The following is a 20,165-nucleotide window of genomic DNA, read 5'->3' on the forward strand; positions in this document are numbered from 1 at the left end:
CCCCATTTAACTTGGCACCCTAGATGGCTGCCTAGTTCACCTATATGGACTGGCCACCCCTGGGGACCCAATCTTATGGGCCTCCAGGGACTTCTGTATAGATTATTAAGGTTAATCTGTCTATCTACCCAATGGGACTCAGTGCTCAGTCTAGAAGAGACCATCAGAGATGCTTGAGAACTGCAAAACTAAACTGTGGATTTGTCTCTCCAGAGATAACATGCTTGTTAACAGCAAAAAAGGTTAAATAAATAATGTGAGAAATAACAGACCTCAACCCTATTGTCCCTCTGCAAATTTTACACAGAGTCATTCTCTTACTTCTCTCTAGAAGTGCAAAGTTTTAAAAAGTTCAATGAACAGAAGATTGTTGGGGGCGGAATAGATCTGGACAAGAAGAAGTCTGGAGATAAATGTGAGAAGGGAGAGGCAGTAGAAACAAAAGCGAAACTGTTTGAGCAGCATATTCCAGAAGTCTTGAGGTCTTTGAGTATAGCCTCCATTGATTTGAGATCTACCATATATCATTCGCTCACTAGAAGGGAAAACCTATAATGCCAGCAGGTCGTAAAAGAGACCCAGTTTGGGAATATTTTAAAGGAAGTTCCTCTACCTGTGGTTAAAGACAGGCATGTGTGCAAAATGCAAACATTGCAACAAAGAAATGCAAGGCCTGGTTGCCCGAATGAAACAACATCATGAGAAGTGTTCCTTCTCAAGAGGAAGCTGCATTGAAGATGATGAAAGGAACATGTCTGAACATGAAGGACCTTCAGGTTGGTAAATTTTTTATTTCATGCTTCTTTCTTAAGGACTGCCTGTCTTCCTTCTGGACTGTTCTATATATTTTTGCTCAAACATGAGAATTCAAGTTGTTACTCTATGGTACTATCATTTTAGATGCAGTTGTGATAAAAAATAAATAGCTGAAATAGGCAGATCTTCCTTTTACAATTTCACCTTTAAAATAGTACTGAGCGTCAGTGAATGCGGTAATACTAAATGAGCAGTATGGTAATAATAATTAAATAACGACATGACTTATTTTGTTTAGGAGAATCCATCCTCAACATACAGGATTATGAAGACTATCCACCTGCAAGACCGCCATTATTTTCTATTATTTTAGAGTTATATGCCAATGATAGTGTTTCAGTCACATATACTGTGGCTATGTGACATACATCACCTGTAGGAAAAAAATAAAAAAATATAAAAAAAAAAAAACCACACACACCTTCCACCATCCAGAAACAACCATAGATAAGTTTGTGATAAGAACCAGCAGATTACAGAAAGAGGTAATTGATGAAAAAACTGCCTGTTTATGCAACAAACTCTCCTTTCCCACACTTCATTAACATGGTTCAGTCATTAAGACCAGGATACAGTCCACCCAACAGAGCAGATGTTGCAGGCAAATTGCTGGATAATAGTGTATGAAAGAGAAATTGAGCAGTGTGTAAGAGGTCTAGAGGATGAAATTGTTAACCTGCGTCTTGATGGGTGGAGCAATGTCCACAATGATCCTGTTTTATGTGCTTGTGTGACAACAGAAGAAGGGAATGTCTTCCTTACAGAAACAATTGATACATCAGGAAATGCACAAACAGCAGAATACTTACAAGAAGTAGCAGTAAAAGTGATAAAATGAAAAAAATTCAAATGTCTAGTACGCAGCTTGGTCACAGACAATACTTCGAATGTGTATCCAAGATGAGAAGAAGTTATTTAGAAGAGAGTCCCAAGCTAATAACATACGGTGCTCATTTGATGCACCTCCTAGCCAAACACTTCAGTGTTCCAGAAATAAAGGCTAATTTTGTTCAAATTGCAAAATACTTCCTTAACAACCACTTTGCAGCAGCTGCTCTGAAAAAAGTGGGCGGAACCAAGCTAACTTTCCCACAAGACGTGCGATGGAACTCAGTAGTGAACTGTTTTGAGCACTATATCAAGAACTGGCCTAATCTGATGACAGTTAGTGAACAAAACTGTGAAAAAATAGATGGCACTGTCACAGCCAAAGTTCTCAACATTGGGCTTAAGAGAAATGTTGAACACATGCTGAGTACCCTGAAGCCTATTTCTGTAGCCTTGAACAAAATGCAGGGAAATAGCTGTTTTATTGCTGACACTATTGAAATTTGGAAGGAATTGAGTGAGAGCTTAAAAAAGAGAAATATGCAATGGCAGAGTTAAATTACAAGTATCAAAAAAACAAATGGGACAAGCACTATTTCCAGCTCATTTTCTTGCAGATATTCTCAATACTTGGTACCAGGGTCAAACCTTAACTGCTGAAGAAGACGAGTTGGCTATGACATGGTCATCCAGCAATCATCTCTCCATAGTGTCAACTACAATAAACTTCAGAGCTAAGGGTGAACCATTCAAGAAATACATGTTTGCTGATGTTTTAAAGAAAGTCACACCAGTGAACTGGTGGAAGTCACTTAAGCACTTGGATTCAGAGACTGTTGAAGTGATAATCACACTTTTAACAGCAGTAGCTTCTTCTGCCAGCACAGAAAGAATATTTTCTTCCTTTGGACTAATTCATTCCAAAGTGAGAAATCGTTTGGGACCTGAAAAAGCAGGAAAGCTTGTTTTCCTTTGCCAGATTATAAAACAAACAAACAGGAAAATGAAGGTGAAGACAACTGAGTTAGCTGCAGCAGCCAATATTTTAAGTTTCTCATGTTGACCTGGCTGACATAGTTGATTTAATGTGCTTTTAAAAAATATTTCGTTTAACTATTTTAGTTAAAACAATTTTAACAAAAACAAGCCTGATTTTAAAAAACTTGAACGTTTAAATTCAAAAATTCATATGCTTGTTTTGTTAAAATATTATATGTTTGCTGTTGAAGAAAAAAAATCCAGAATACGTAATATTATTGTTTTAGTTAAATAAAAATTTAAATGCCTGTCTGGTGATATTCTCCTCCTAATACAGCATGGAAAGAAAATCCTCCAAATATTAATGATTAACCTGTTGAATTAGAATTAGTTTGCCTCCCAATGACTTCATAAATATCTGGTTATTTCATTTACCAAAGGGAACTGAAGCAAACAATCATTCATTTTCTGATATAGCTGTAAAACTAATCTGAAAAGTTTTCAAAATAAATCACTTTAAAAATGTATAGTGTGTACCTTTTAAAAATGAAACCTACATCTTTCTTGGAGTTGTGAAGAATATGTATTAAGGTTATAACAACCAACAAGAATGCACTTTTATGTAGAAATCCATGATTAAATAGAGTCTTCCTGACTAGTGATTTAAACAATGATTTAAATCAAATCCACCCTGGGGGAAATGTTAGGAAACTGGGCATGAAACAACGAGGAGTCAAGGAATGAATAGCAGGAAACAGACTGGAGGGAGTAAAGGGGCACATGAGGAAGCAGAGAGGGAGAATGTGATGGGTAGGAGACTGAGGGAAAGGGAGGAAAATACTGGGGCAAGTGATAGTAGGGGGCAGAATCTCTGGGGGTGCATGCAAGGAGAAAGGCAGCTGCTCCACTCCCAATCTTGTCAAATTGGGGAGAGGAATGAAATGGCACCCTTTCCTATACCCTGAGGTATGGGGAACTAAGTGGAAATCCTGTCAACAAGCAGGGAGGCTGCATTTGTGTGTCCACCAAGGTTTCATTTTGATCCTGAAATGATCACTCACACACACACACACACACACACACACAGTGAATGGGTGGCATTCCCAAATGATAAAACAAAAGAAGTGTGATGTAATGATTTTTAAAATCTCATGGTTTTTAAACCATTTGTATTTTTTAATGTTTAGCAATGGCAATACTGTTCCTCGCTCCTATGCCTTCAAGAGATTAATTAAAGGTTTGTCTAGATGAAGGAAATCTGTAATATAATTATATCCATGTAGTTACACCAATGTAAAACCCTAACAGAGGCACACTGTACTGGTGTCAAATGGGGCTTGCACTCACCCCAAGGTAAGCCACACCATCACAAGCCTTGTTTTACACACTGGTGCAGTATGTCTATATTTCCTCTCTCTTTACAAGCGTTCCAAGATGGGTTTCTATAATACTCCAGCATGGAGCCTCACGGCTTTCCAAGCCTCAGCCAATTGGCATCCTGGCTGAGTCAATGATACAGTGATGTAATATACTATTACAATTAGGTAACTACCTAGTCTGATTAGACCACTAATTATCAACATACATATCTGAATTTCTTAATAATTTTAGGAAACAGCTCATAACTTTGAAATATATGATATGGGGGAAAAGAAAGATTAAGTAGATGGAACATTTTAGCAGTTTTCAGTAGTGAAAATATTCCATCCTGATTTCCTCCTAACATTTTACTTGACAGCACTAGCAATGGCAAAATTTATGGGAGTTCAAATAATAAAAATGATTAAAGAGTCAATAGTTGCTGCAAGAAATTATATTACTCCAGATTGAAACAAATCAGAATAGAATATTTTCTTTAGTACTTTCTCTTGTACATGCCATGAAAATATCTACTGTATGAAAGTAGTAAGAGTTTTCTGTTAATTCTAAAACAAATTCCACAGCAGGAAAGTACAAAGTATACAGCTGGTTTATTTAAAATATAAAATTGTTTAGGACTTCCATTAAAGGGTAGTTTTTCCATGAACAACCTAGTACACCTCCTTTTGGCACTGATCCTGCTACATGTTGTTTCCTCCTCAGACCTGAGTTTTATAAAGGAAACGGTGTGATGCATATAATGAGCACCACAACAGTCCAAGAGAAAAGTCCCATATCCTTTGAACAGGTAAAGGATGGGAAATGGCAGCATAGACTTCAAGATCAGAAGATCATTAAGCCTAACCTCCTGAATGACACAGACCATAAAATTTCACCCAGTTACTCTTGAATTGAGCTGAATAATTTGTGTTTGACATCTCTTTCAGTCTGGATATGAAGACATTAGAAATGGAGAATCCACCAATTTCCTTGGTAGTTTGTCCCAGTGGTTATTCACCTTCACTATTAAAGATCTGTGCCTTAATTCTAATTTGAGGTTGTCTAACTTCCACCCATGGATTATTGTTATGTTTTTCGCTACTAGATTAAACAGTTCGTTAGTACCTGGTATTTTCTTCTCTTGAATGTACTTATACACTGATTTAGTTTATCAAAAAGAAGATTGAGAGGTGACTTAGTCTCTCATGGCAAGGAATTTTTTCCAGCCCTCAAAACATTTTTGTGGCTTTTCTCTGCACCCTCTTCGTTTTTTCAATATTCTTTTTCAAATATTGCATCCAGCTCTGGTATTCACATTATGGTATCAGTCTCATCAAGTTGTATAGAGGGGTAAAATTACCTCCTTCCTCTTCCATTTATACGTCCAAGGACCACATCAGCCCTTTTTGCCACTGCATCGCACTGGGAGCTCATGTTGAATTGCTTGTCCACTATGACCTCTAATCCTTTTCAGAGCCACTGCTTTCCAGGACACAGTCAACCATTCTGTCGGTACAACCTGCATTCTTTGTTCCTAGAATGTATAACTTAGCTTCCTCATGTTGTTCCACCATCAGAACGTCTCAACCCTAAACAGAGATGTTTACCACCTTTGGAGTAAAAAGGCAGTTCAGTCTCATGGAAGCTCAATCGTTTTCTTCGCCAAGACGGCATAACAAAGTTGAAAGTTGTGGTGAGGATTTCTGTGATATGAGCACCCGTTCATTATGAACTGCACCAAGACCACCAGCTTATTTTATGTAGGCTGAATAGCTATTGGATATTAATTGCCAGATGTGACTTTCTACAGGACTTTGATAATGGATTCCCTCCATATTTATGGGTGAGGAAAGTTGAGTAGGGTGACAGTAAGTAAGAAAAGGTTATGCAGCAGTGGGAAACAAGCTGAATCCTTCAGTGTTCATTTCCAGACTATGTTTGGATTTTTAAAAAGGTACTATTTGTTTCTTAATGAAGATTGTGTAATCTTGGTTGTGGAGGTTATTGGGACTATAATGAAACACACCTTCAATCTTAACTAACAAAAGTTAAGTTACAAATAGATCTCTGTATCCTTGATCTGCAGCTACATATTTCCAACACAATCCAATGTATTCCTTGTTTTCTTGGTAACCTATGCTCTAATGGAAATAAAGCCTCAGAAATAGATCTGGCACCATGTAATTCAGTCAGAAAAGTTTGTCCCGGGGGGGGGAAAAAGAGGGGGGAGGAAAATGTACTTCTATATTTAGAGACTAGAAGGCCAAAGCTTGAACTGTATAAAAATAGCTCTACCATAGTAAAGTTCACTTCCCCAACATCATTACAAAAATTCTGAGTGTAGAATAGGAAAATACAGTTCACTTAACACCATGCTATAGCATAAAACATAAGAATGCAGTACTTAAGCAGATAATTAACTCTGGCAATACATTTTTCAAATTGCTGAATCTCAAAGTTTCAGAATACTTTAATATTCTACTTTAAACAAATACCTTGTAACTGAAAAATTGGTAAGAATCTGTAACATCTAGTCACTAGTATGCCTTGTGTATGGTATATGCAACTTTTCCTTAACACTTTTCCCCCATTTCTCCAACCTAGTCTTTATGTTCTTTTAGATGTATTAGAAAGAAGATTTTTTTTAAATAAAAAAGTTAAATAGGTGAGCATTTTCCAAGTTCATTTTATGACAAAATGGGTATCTTATTTTAGTTAACCTGACAGAGAGAAGCAAGGAGAAATACAATAAAAGAAAAAAATTAAATTATAATTATGTAAACCATTAAAGAAATCCACAATTGGTATGTAAATACCCTTGGATAGTCACATCCCTTAAAAAAAATTTAATGGCCTACAAAAAAAACAAAAAACAAAAACACACAACTTTGAATTACAAAGGTTTAATGTACTTAAAAAAAAAAAAGCCTGAAGTACACTGAATTCTCCAGAAACATGCAAAAATACACTAACAATACAAAATAAAAATAAATAAATAAAAATATGCAGGTACTTCACAAGCCCTATTATAGAGATGCCAAAGGAAGACAGCAGTTACCCACCAACGAGGATTGTTAGCTGGTAAAACAACTTTACATGACCACATGAATGGGTACCAAATGCCTGAAATCTACTTACGATTGTATAGTGGCCAGGGACAAGTAAATATAACATGGCCATTTTTAAGTTTACTTCAAACCATTAGGGGGAGAGAATTTTCTTGTGCATTTCATGCATTTCTGAAGTTGATGCTTACATCCTCAAATTATATATAAAAACCCATAATAGGTAGATTGAAAGATCCAGCCACATCATGCAGTACAGTTAAGCTTACTGAAACTCCCACCCCTCATTTGAATTTATATTCAAATTGGATTTAGCAAAAACAGACTCTATAAAGAGGGATCTTTCTGTGCTTGAAAGATTTATTATTTATATTTCATTTAGCTTTTTACTGCATTATTTTTAGGGTTTTTAGACTGACAGCCCTGAACATCAAAGATTTCTACTGATTCACAGAATCACTACTGCAGACTCAGTGGCAGTGCAAGCTTCCCTTACACACCCCAGCTGAACAGGAATGTGGCTCACTGGTGGAGATTATCTACTGTTGCAAGAGGGTAGTGCACTTTCTCTATCTCCTACACTACTAACAAAATAGCAATTTGATAACAGCTTTGTGCGTTATGGACACTTTGTCTTTAGAAACTGCACTGATATTACCAAGCCCTTACAATCACACCACCAATCATGAAATGGCAAAAACTTCTGGTCACTAGGATGGACACAGGTTCCATTCAAGTCAGTGACCTATTTATCTAAGGTACTTATATAGCCTCCATTACCACAGTATCCGAGTGTCTCACAAGCTTTAAGTGCATTTATCCTCAACAACCTTATAAGATACGGATGTCCTATTATCCCCATTTTACAGAGGGGAAATTGAGGCACACAGACATTAAAACCAAGACTTTAAAAAGTGACTAATGATGATTTTGGATACCTACATTTTCAGGTACAGTAACTCCTCACTTAACATTGTAGTTATGTTCCTGAAAAATGCAACTTTAAGCGAAACGATGTTAAGCGAATCCAATTTCCCCATAAGAATTAATGTAAATGAGGGGGTTAGGTTCCACGGACATTTTTTTCACCAGACAAAAGACTATACACACACACAGTATAAGTTTTAAACCATCGATTTAATACTGGTACACAGTGATGATGATTGTGAAGCTTGGTTGAGGTGGTGAAGTCAGAGGGTGAGATATTTCCCAGGGAATGCCTTACTGCTAAATGATGAACTAGCAATTGGCTGAGCCCTCAAGGGTTAACTCTCACACTCTACAAGGCAGCAGGAATGGAGGGAGGGGAGACAGCATCGCAGACAGAGACACACAGTGTGAGTGTGAGGCGCATTTCCCCTTTAAGGACGCTGACCCTACTCTTAAGTACACTACCTTGTTAATTAGATCAGCTTGCTGAGCCCGCAGCTGCTGCCAGCAAGCTCCCTCCATCCTGAACCCTGTCCTGTGTGTCCCCTGCTCTATGGAAGATGGGGTAAGCGGGGTGCAGGAGCCGGGGGACACCCTGATATTAGTCCCCCCCTCTTCCACCTCTCCCCCCCCCCACAGCAAGCAGGAGTCTCAGGGAGCAGCTCCAAGGCAGAGGGCAGGAGCAGCACATGGCAGTGGGGGGAGGGACAGCTGAACTGCAGGCAATTGATAGCTTACTGGGCAGCTGCTGCACAGAGAACTGTATGTAAGATCAGGAACTTAGAGCATTTTTTTTTAAATATATAAAGTTAAACAAAGTATACTAAAACAGTTTTGTTCATTTTACCCACTTTCTACATATTATAGTGTGCAATCAGATTTTTAAACCAAATTGATAAGATAAATTACATATAATTTTAATAGGCTATGTCACCAGAAAGCATCAAGGGATGGTTACTTAGGCCTCGACTACACTTGGGACTTCCCAGCGCTGACGCGGCAGCGCTGTGAAGCACGAGTGTAGTCGCGCCACCAGCACTGCGAGAGCTCTCTCGCAGCGCTGTATGTACTCCACCTCTCCCAGGGGGAATAGCTTGCAGCGCTGCAGGCTCTGATTACACTGGCGCTTTACAGCGCTGTACTCGCTGCGCTCGGGGGAGGCACGTTTTCACACCCCTGAGCGCAGCAAGTTGCAGCGTTGTACAGCGCCAGTGTAGCCAAGGCCTTAGAATTATTAATCTCCATGTTAATCTAGTAAACAAAGCAAAATTCATTTATCTACTAAGTGTAGTAGTAGTAATTTAATTTTAAAATAAATAATATTCTCTGCAAAGGACAGAGGACTCGATGATGAACAACAGAACTAGTTTACCAAACCTTTAAATTGAAAAAGAAAAGAAGAAAAAGGTTATCTCCTCTACAATCATGGTATATATTCAAGGTAAGGTGTAAACAATCTATGCAGGACTAGGATTTACTCTACAAAGAGTTATCACTACTAAATGCTGTATATGTAATGCTGTAAAATATGATTAAGCTTAAAGACCAAACCATAGTTGCTTTTACGTATGATTTTGACTGTTTAAATAGTTTTCAACAATAGTTCTTTATTTAAAGATAAAAAATTATGGGTGAACACGAAGTATGTGGCAACACTGTAACATCAAAAAAAAATATTTTCTCACTTTAAGGCACGTTATACCAACTTAATAACAAAGATACCCGTGTCAAGTACTGTTATATAATTAGAAAACTCAAAGGGCTAGATTTATATTGAGACTTTATAGTATCAGGACTTCAAATGCATTTTTTGTAATGATCTGTGCAATCAATAGGAAAACATTTCAGTGTCCAAAATTCCTGTATGCATCTGATCAAGAAGGCAAATGGTACAAAATAAATAAATAAATAATAAAAATAAAAAAAAACCCACAACCCACCCCATAATCCAGACTTCAAGACAAGTAATCTGCTTGCTGCCTTTCAGTAGATTACAGTAAACTGCACAAAGCACCAATATTTAGAATGACAGTTCTCTTTAAATTAAAGGAACTAATCATTTGGAGAAGTTCATTAGAAAATTCTCAGAACTTAATGGTACTTATAAAAGTTAACAAAGAATGTTAAAATAAGATAACAAAACATTTGATAAGCCATATTGCTTAAATTACTGCATTCCAAATATGAGACGGGGAAGGTAGCATTGCTATTCAATAAGGAGTTTCCCAGCTCTCTTAATGCTTGACTGTTAAAATGGTGGAAGGCTTTTTAAACTCCCATTTAACTCCAACATCTAACTAAATGTTTGGCGAAGGGTAGCTTTGTTAAAGATACAACACCTATGTCCCTTTAATTAGGGTGTGAAAACATACAATACACATCCTCAGAGACTTCAAGGGACTTTGGATCAGGCCCAAAAGTGTATACCACTCTGCGCATACTATAAATAAGTCTGTATCTCATGTGGTACATTAGACCTAAATTACACAGCATGAGCCCCAGAGCTATGCAACAGTCCTTCCAATATAATATGATCCATTTTGGTTTCTTTATGTTAATTTTTTTTAATGCTGTCACAGATTATTTGAGTGCAACCAGATCTTTGTATTGAAAATTCATTACTGCTTTATAGAAGTTGCCAGGGGAACGTTTTGACATCTGGGGTGTTCAGCCTCCAACATTCCAAAAATTGATGAACAAGCACATTTGCTGGATGTTTTTGCTAAACTGAACAGCAGTAAAATAGTGAACATTGACATTTACACTGTCATCGGGTTTAAATTTCAACATTCCATTGAGATGAAATAGAGTATCCAAAAGCTCTCAAACCTAGCTGTTTCAGGTTACCAGCAAACTCAGGAGGAATCAACACTTGTTTACATTTACTTCATTTTTAATGTTCTCGCTGTAACCATACAAACTGGAGTCTTAAAACTTATTTTAATGAAAACTTAGGCTCGGGGGGGGGGGGGGGGAGGGGAGAGAAAAAAAGAGAGAAGGTAGGTGATGTAATCCCTTTTATTGGACCAACCACTGTAGGTGAAACAAACAAGCTTTCGAACTTACACAGAGCTCTTCTTCAGATTCCAAAACACAAATATGAGGCAACTTTAAGACATTCCGCCACATTTGCAAGTCTTCTTAAGTCACAAATTTAGCCCACACAAACCCAAGTCCGCCCCCCAAAGCCAAAACTACTCCTTTGCCTAGCTTGGACCTTTGACCTGATCCCAAACTGTTTCCTAGCACAAACTCATTATTCAGTATGTTTGCCAAAACTGACTTTGGCAATGCCCCTGCCCTCCCCGCTCCCGCCCCGCACAAATAAGCCGCAAACCTAGTCCAGGCTCACAAGTCAAGACCAACACTTAACCTAGTCCAGATTCCTTAACTGAAAGGCAATTCCTTTACATGAGGCCAAGAACAACAACAACATATCCTAGGATTAGGTATAGCAGTTAACATTAAAGAAAACACACATTCTGCTGCTATTGCAGAAAATAATGCAGGTTTAAAGATCCAGTAAGAACTTTGTGGCCTATCACCCCTAAAAAAAATTCCAGAATGCTTCTCTTTGCAACAGTATTCCCCCCCCCCCGCCCATCACCTTTACTAGAACGATCATTAACTCTTTCAGCTACTATAGCTTGCAAGATTGTGAGATTATAAAGCATCATTTTACAGTATAAAGCCATTGGATATTTATCCTTTTGAAATTTTATAACAAACATGTTCAAACAGGTATTTAATTTAAAGCCCTTCTGATTTGACCTACATAGGCAAATCCACACCTGTAAGCATCTCAGAAATATTAAGCAAGAGACCTGTCAAACTGGATGTCCAACATATGTTTCATCCAGCTGTAAGGTACAGACCTATTTCCTCTCTACAGATAGCTATAGATAACTCAAAGTCAACAAACAGGACTGCTATGGATGAAAATTCTTGAGTTCGACCACTTTAAAATTTTAAAACAGTAAACTGCAATTGTGGAACATGTTTACAAAACACAATACTACCAATAATTGGTTTGCATTAGCAGCTATTAAGTTGGTCTTAGTTTTAAATATTAGATGCAAAATTTTCATCAAAAATAAAACTATTCTTTCCCCATTACTTTTTTACTGTGGAATAAAACTATCAGGACCAGAACAGACAAAATATTCTGCTTAAGCTAATACTTTATTCTCAAAGGATCTTGTTTACAACAACGCAAATTTAACTGATTCCACAAAGCAAACAGAATATACAAGAATTTGAGGGAGTATTTGCTTTTTGGCACATTTACACAGTCTGACTGAAAAATATATTTCTTATGCCTTCTGCTTCAGCAAGCGGAAGCATCAGTTCAGATATTGATGGAATGGCAGCAGAGCAAGTCTACATTGTTAAAGTTCACCTTCATGAAAGGATCAATGATCTACCTCATTACAGTAATTTAATTTAAAAATTTAGTTAACTGAAAAATTTCCCCAACCCCTTGTTAAAAAAAAAGCCATCATGTATTAATTATTTGTATTACCACAGAAAATAGGGACCCCAGCCAGTACAGTATTTGAAGGACCACTATAATGAAACTGGAGTTTAGTTTTCCTTAGCACTACATTATAGTATCATGTAACTTTTATAGTGAATGAACTGCAGAACTGTTGATCATTTGTGTCTGTGCGCACACACACTTCACTAAAAGCATCTTTTGATCAAGAATGTGGTGACTAGTAATGGCATTTTTAATCAATCATCATGGGGGGGGAAGTCATGGAAATATTCACTATTTTAGTAGCCCCGTATGAGGGACTTTGTCAGAGGCCTTTTGAAAAATCTAAACAAGTTATGTCAGCTGATTCTCCTTTTTCCGTTATTTTATTAACACATGCAAAGAGTTCTAATAAAGCAGTGACTGTCCAGGGCTTGGATCTGTAGTCACACAATCACTTACTGGACCAAACAATAAGTGTACAGCAGAGATTCAGCTCCCAAGTAGGTTACCATCAGTGTACTTTGCAGCTCCATTAAAGGGGTTTAAAGTTTATGAAGGGAGGTAAACTCCTATCTTCTCTGATGGATGTGAAATGGCTGGGGGGATTCTCCTTTTGCTACAACTTGCTGATATGCAGGAGTTGGGGAAAGAAGTGATCTGACAGGTACAAAAGTCAGTCTTCACAAAGAGGCGGGGGGAAGCAAAACAGAGCAGAGATTGGGGAAAGCTTTTCCCAGAGATGACACTGGAGTGGTTGGGTTGGCTTCCCCTGGAGCATATGGCAGAGTGCCCACTATTATAATGTGGTGGAGTAGTCACAGAAGATGGTAAACAGGAAGATACAACACTTCACTGCTCAGACTAGGGGATAGCTCCTGGTGTACCAAATAAATGCAGACAGACAGTTATCCTTATCTATTACTACCAGTCATCTATCTGATATTACTACCAGTCATCTATCTGATATTGGCACCAATATTTTTAAATTTGGTCCTGCAGACCAATCATGAAAGGAGGATGGGAGAAGAGGCAGAGTGTTTTGTAAACAAGCAGCAGATTTGCTTGCACGGTGTGTGTGAGCGCCATGTTTTTAAGGAGTGAAGGGAAGGAGTAATCCTTACAGAATAGAAGATTACAGACAATCAGCAATCCATTTCTTTTATTGTCAAGTGTGTATGTGGGAGGTGCCAATAGGACCATCCAGAATAAGTCCTGTCATTTTTCCAATTCACGCATATGTAGGAGTGCACATCTGCAAGAAGGCACAATTTTGTAGCCAGATCATGGCAAAAAAAGAAAGGATGTGAGACAGATTCACACCCAGCAAATCTGCCTTCGTCTACATAGTCATGCATTGGACTGTACTCTAAGGCTATGTCTACACTGGCAATTGAACGACAAAATTCTTGTCTTTCAGAGAGATGTTAAAAAACAACCCAACAACCCTAAAGACAAAAAAGTTTTGCAGACAAGCGCCAGTGTGAACAGCGCTTTGTCGGCAGGAGCGCTCTCCTGCCGACAACACGAACGCCGCTTGTTGGGGGTGGAAGTTTTTGGCGGCAGGAGAACCGACAAACAGCAGCTACACTGCACGACTTTTAGCAGCACGGCTGTAGCAACACATCCATGTCAGTAAAAGCTGTGTAATGTAGACATGGCCTAAGACTGTGGCAAATGGAACAGGCAGGTGCTGTGTTTCTATGGATGTGGTGGGGGGACGAAAAGTCAAAGGAAAACATGCCCCAACTGATTTAGTCTGTTTTAAAGTCATTGCAAAAACCTCAGATTAATTAAGAACCATTAGCTGACATTGTGATGATGTTCCTAATAGAGCTGCAGCCCTTGTTTCTTATCAACCATATCTAACTTCCAAAAGAGAGGAAGTAAATACTCGAAGTTCAAATCAAACAAAATAATACAGACTAAGGGTAACCAAATAATATAAATTCAGAATTGCATTTTGTTCCTTTGTGAGGCTGGTTCCTATTGCAGACCTCTTCAAATGCTGGAGAAGATGAAGTTACTTGTCTTCTGCCTCTTTTGAATAAAAGTAGAGTGCAGAATGTGCAATTGCATAAACTCCTGGGCAGTATACTACCTAGTTACTAGATTGAAGATTTGTATCAGAAAATATCAAATGCCGGTTAAGAGCTTTCTGGTTGATTAAAAGCTGTGTTATCTGGCAGTTTATGTATTTATACACAGCGCAAGCCACAATTGGTCCAGTATAAACAGGTAAGAACAATTTAATGATTTCAAGGATAGGGAGATAGCTGTTCCAGCCCACCCCAGCAGTAAGAGAAGTTAATTACAAGGATGTAGTATCCTCTTTTGAGACAGTGTAATTATAAGTGTTGTAAACTATAAGGCTGCCACATGTTAACAGTTGTACCCTTGCATTGGCATTTAGAGGAACAAATACCAATAACCATTTTTCTTGGCAGTTTTGAACTGTAAGGACGAGAAACTTATATATCCCCCAAATAAGAACAGCCGGGAGCATTGACTCCTACCCAAAAACTAAGAAACACAGTTGCACCAAGGTCATTCTTCTTGACCCAGCTCAAATCACACGTAGAGAAAGTGACAGACCTACAATTGCACCTAATGTATTTCAGGGCAGAAAAACAGGGCACAGCTCACTATTTGCAGTGAATGTAATCACTTTTTCTGTTCTCCAAGTATCCTTGAACAGACTTGGATTTTTACAAATGTATTTGTTATTTCAACCTACTGACCTCTAACAAATTATCATCACCATGATTACTGCATCATGTATACATTACTTATCATTCACTATTTGTACTAAACTACTGCTTAGTGCTGATTCCACTCCAACTGAAGGACTCCCAAACCCAAGGGAGCTTACAGGAACACATCCAGCACGAATACACATCTGAATACATTTTAACAAGTATTTGTGATGCTGTTACTGTGAAAATTCTTACAAACAAAATTTGCTAATACAAGCATTTATATAACGTGGATAAGAGGGGTTACAAATGCCATTAAAGCTCATTAGCAGTTTTTATTCAAAGATATCAAACAATTTTGCCGTATTTATACAGATCTAGCATATATTTCTTTCGCAGGACAAATTAAACACACAAACTTCTCCCTTTTTATCCACAACTTCCAATAAATTTCAACTTCCAAAAAAATCATCATTACTGTAGTGTTTCATATTACAGGTCTTCGGGGGTTGGGAGGAACAGGAGGGAAGAAGAGGTGGCATGGATTTAATTAACCCTTCACTCCACCTCAAAAATTGCCTCAGCGAATGGCAGAGCAATGCTCAAGAACCACAGGAATAAAATCCCAGGCACTCCTGCAAAGCCCTGTTCCAAGCAGATGTTCCATGACGTGAGCTACTTAGGAACACTCAACGTTAATGTCATTTACGCTTAATCAACACCGTGTAGACTATCATGCCAACAAAGAGGTTTGGTGTAAGGCTCTGGGCCTGCCCTCCTATTTTTGGGTGAGAATCCACCCACCCCCTCCAGGCAACACCGCCCATCCTCCCCCCTCTCTCTGCCCCTCACCCATGCAACTGGGCAGACACAAGCCTCTACGTTTTGTGTTTTTCTAAACCAGGAACCTGGGCCAAGAAGCTCCGCCGCCAGCCGAGGAAGGGAGGAAGCACCCAACCAGGGCTCACCAGGAGGAGCCCACAAGCCTGGGTCGCTAACCACAAGGTAACACACCCCAAACTGGAGTGACCCCACCCTTCTGCCCCCTCGGGGCCGGGACCCCTCTCGCTCCGCACGCCTCCCGGGTCGGGGCAGTTTCCCCCCGTCCTCACCTAGACCCCTCTCGCGCCCCACGCCGGAGCACCGCCCCCACCCCCATTCCAGCCTGGGTCCCTCTCCCTCTCCACACACCCCAGGCCAGGGCACCTTTCCCCGCCCAGCCCCTCTCGCTCTCCACAGCCACCGGGGCGGGACACCTTTCCCTCGGCCTCCCTCGCTCCCACCCTGGGCCTCACCGATGAGGACGCGCAGGTGCTTGAGGCGGGTGAGCGGGTCCTTGCGGGTGTCCAACACCTTCTGCGTGGATTTCCGCACATCCCCGTGCGCCTTCTTGGAGAACATCCCGCCGGACCCCCCGGCCTGGCAGTCGGGGTCCCCCCCGCTCTCAAGAGGCGGACAGCGGCCTCCGGATCCGCCCGCACCAGGCCCCCTACATAGCAAACAGCGGCAGCACCGCCTCCTCCGGCGATACGGCGGGGGAGGGGGAGTGGCGCGGAGTCAGCGCCCGAAAAAAGGGGGAGACAAGGCCTAAGCTCCCCCCACAGCTCTAGTAGTCCCGTTGCTTCACGACAGTCGTCAGGCACACTCCTGGTGTTCCCGTAGCAACCGCGCCGTGACGTCACAGCGGGGCTGAGGTTCCAAACGCACGCCGAGGCGGAAGGTTCAACTCTGCCTTAGGGGGCAGCGCCCAGGGTGGTGGCAAAGGGGTGGGGCTTGGGGAAGCGCGTGGGGAGAGTAGTGCACAGGACTGAGCTAGGTCAGTAGCTGGAGCAGAAGGAGCCATGGGATGGGTTGATTGCGGTAACAGGAGGCATTGGAGTCAATGGAGAGTGACCCCAGCCCTGGGATAACCCTCACCAAGAGAGTCAGGAAATAAAGTTTCAATTTCTTGCTAACACTTCTCTGTGTCATCTTCTTATGATCAGTAGCAAAATCAGGTTTTTTTGACACTACAGCTACCAGACGGGAGCAGGAAGGGAAGACATTTGATATAAGGACTCAATGCTGGGTCTCCTTCAGGACACCAAAATGACAATAGCCAGAGAAGGAAAATATCAATATTCCAAATATTGAAGAAGTCCCCAAAAGTTAAGGTTGGCAGTATAGCCAACACCTGGCATTCAAAAATCATAAGTCATCTGCCAACATTAAGTCTGACTTAAAAGTCACGAGTTATAAAATAATCTCTCCCCCCCCCCCCCATTTTTTGTCTTCTGGTACATTTAGGGTTTGTGTTTTCAAGCATTTCTCTGCAACCATGAGTAAAGCTGTGATTTTGACACAGAGGTCATGATGTTCACAGTAATATGAATTTGAATAAAGTCTGTGAGAAGTCTGTCCTGCACCCACTCTGCAGTGGCAGTTGCTGTCCTGCGAGGCTGGTCTCAGCTCACTGCTCTAGATGTTGTGACCTAGCGCGAGCCTATCCCTCCTCCGTAGATGGAGGCAAAAGGGACAGACACATCAAACCTGAGTGTGATCTTGTGTGCCAGGTCGCAATGCCCAGAGAGCAGGGAACTAGACAGAGCACCGCAGTACATGCATCTCTGCTGTGGTGTGGGTGCAGGGTGGACTCTCATGCCCCCTTTTGTGACTTACAGGCTTTTTCCCACACCTCTGCCATGAAATTTACTAAAAATTTATGTGCCAAAATCATAGCCTTAAGTATGAATGCTAAAAGGTTACTTTTTTTTTTTATGAAAGCTGAGGTTCTCAGGTGATAATGTGATCCCAGCAGCTGGAGGTTTAAGAAATATACGAACTGTTGCAGGAGTCATGGTAAAATTGCAAGAATTGGCAACATTATCTTGCTGATATAATAAAAGAACACATTTCATTACAGCACAATAACTTTAACTCTGAAGGTTGATTCTTTAATATTAAATATATATTACTTATACTTAATGAGAATAATTTATCCAATCAGCTGGCAGTGCAAGATTTATTTTTAAGTGCTTGGTTTTCTAAATTGTGTGACAAGTAAATACATTTTGTAATTCCACAACCTTCATTTTTTTAAATAATATTTTTGTTTTGAGAATTTGCCAGGCCTTATCTTTCTTTTATTTTTAAGTAACTAAAATTAAAGCATAGTTTTAGAAATTTTAAATAATAGAATGGGACTGTAACAGGGAGGATTGGAGGGCCAAGTAACTTAGTGGTTAGAGGACTCAACTTCCAGCCCCTTGCTTGATCAAGGTGCCCCAGGCTTTAAGGCTGAGGGGGAGGTAGGGGAACCCAGGCCCTCCCACTCCACCAGGTCCCAGCCCAAGGCCCCGTGTAAGTCAACTCTTGGGTAGGGGGCCTCCCAGCAGGGAGACTACATTCACTGCAGTGAGCTATTGCCGTCCTTTCATTGTGAGGCATGGCCCCTATAGTCCAAGTTGCAGTGGTGACTTATCTCTAATAGTATCCCCTCATGGCCACTGGGTGCCATCCTGTTGTGGTCCCAGGTTTCTCTGGGCAGGGCAGCCATGTGTTTGGCGGGGTCAGAACTCCACACGGTCTCTGTGCTTTGGTCTGGCCAGGGAGACGGTGCTTATCACAGATGTCGGCTTCCTCCTTTTCCCGAGAGTGTTCAACCCCAGCTCTGCCCAAGGCCCCGCCCCCACTTCACCTCTTCCCCAAGGCCCCACCATCTGCCTGCCCCTCTCTTTCTCTCTCTCTGGCCCAATAACTGTTCCACTCTGGATAAATACTTAAATAGTCATTGGACCAGAGACAGACAGCATGTGAGAATGGCTCCGTGATCCAGTGGTTAGGGAACCCAGGTGGGATACCCTGGGTCCAGTCTCCCTCTGCTTAGGGGCAGATCAATTATATAGATTTTATTAGGATTAGGGCCACAGTTTTTCCCTAGCTCGGTGTAAAAAGCATTATAAGAACATGAAAATGTTAAAATCATATACATTTTTGAAGGTCTTTACCTCAGGAACACTTGGACCAAATGATCCCAAATTTACACCACTAACTCTGCATTCAACCGGCATAACATTTTTCAGGAAAACCTGACTTTACATATGGTGTGACAGGTTCGGTCACAGAGACTCCCTGATGTGCTGAAACTACCTCTGAGCCCGTTTTCCCTGCCAGCTTGACTTCCAGAACCCTGTTTTGTTGAGCCAGACACGCTACTCCGCTCCAACACAGACCCAGAGTCTGAACCACATTCCCAAAGCTGCAGGCTTTAACTGAAAACCACTCAGCAGGTACTCCTGTCTCCAGCACCCAGACACCCAGCTCCCAGTGGGATCCAAACCCCAAATAAATCTGTTTTACTCTCTATAAAGTTTATACAGGGTAAGCTCATAAATTGTCCACCCCCTATAACACAGATAGAGAGATATGCACAGCTGTTTGCTCCCACAGGTATTAATCACTTACTTTGGGTTTAATAATAAAAAAGGGATTTTATTAAGTATAAAAAGTAGGATTTAAGTGGTTTCAAGTAATAACAGACAGAACAAAGTAAGTCACCAAGTAAAATAAAGCAAAAACACGCAAGTCTAAGCCTAATATATTAAGAAACTGAATACACCCTCAGAGATGTTCCAATAAGCTTCTTTCACAGACTAGACTCCTTCTTAGTCTGGGCCCAATCCTTTCCCCAGTACAGTTCTTGTTAGTTACAGCTCAGGTGGTAACTGGGGGATTTCTTATGACTGCCGCCTCCTTTGTTCTGTTCCACCCCCTTTTATAGCTTTGGCACAAGGCGGGAATCCTTTGTCTCTCTCTGGGTTCCCATCCTTCCTTTTAAATGGAAAAGCACCAGGTTTAAGATGGATTCCAGTACCAGGTGACATGATCACATGTCACTGTAAGACCTCATTCTCCATTCTTTCAGGGATGGCCTGCACGTACCCAGGAAGGTTTGCAAGTAAACAGAGCAATTTACAACCAATTTTCCTGGTTAATGGGAGCCATCAAGATTCCAAGCCACCATTAATGGCCCACACT

General features: G+C 40.5%; 1 protein-coding gene across 17 annotated transcripts in view; it reads right to left on the reverse strand.

Moving 5' to 3' along the window:
• Positions 1-16,840, reverse strand: part of RALGAPA1 (Ral GTPase activating protein catalytic subunit alpha 1) — a 247,743-nt gene extending 230,903 nt beyond the window's left edge. For 15 of the 17 annotated variants that reach the window (XR_010600693.1, XR_010600692.1, XR_010600691.1 and 12 more), the window contains exon 1: positions 16,445-16,840. Coding sequence is in view for 13 of the 17 variants with exons in the window: in XM_065593297.1 (XP_065449369.1) it covers positions 16,445-16,550 (106 nt within the window). In the remaining 4 variants the exon portion in view is untranslated. The remainder of the gene's footprint in view (positions 1-16,444) is intronic. The other 2 variants (XM_065593298.1, XM_065593283.1) reach the window with 1 other exon arrangement.
• Between the last annotated feature and the right edge of the window lie 3,325 nt (positions 16,841-20,165).

Source organism: Chrysemys picta, chromosome 4, assembly GCF_011386835.1.
Source record: "Chrysemys picta bellii isolate R12L10 chromosome 4, ASM1138683v2, whole genome shotgun sequence".
Classification (NCBI taxonomy): Eukaryota; Metazoa; Chordata; order Testudines; family Emydidae; genus Chrysemys; species Chrysemys picta.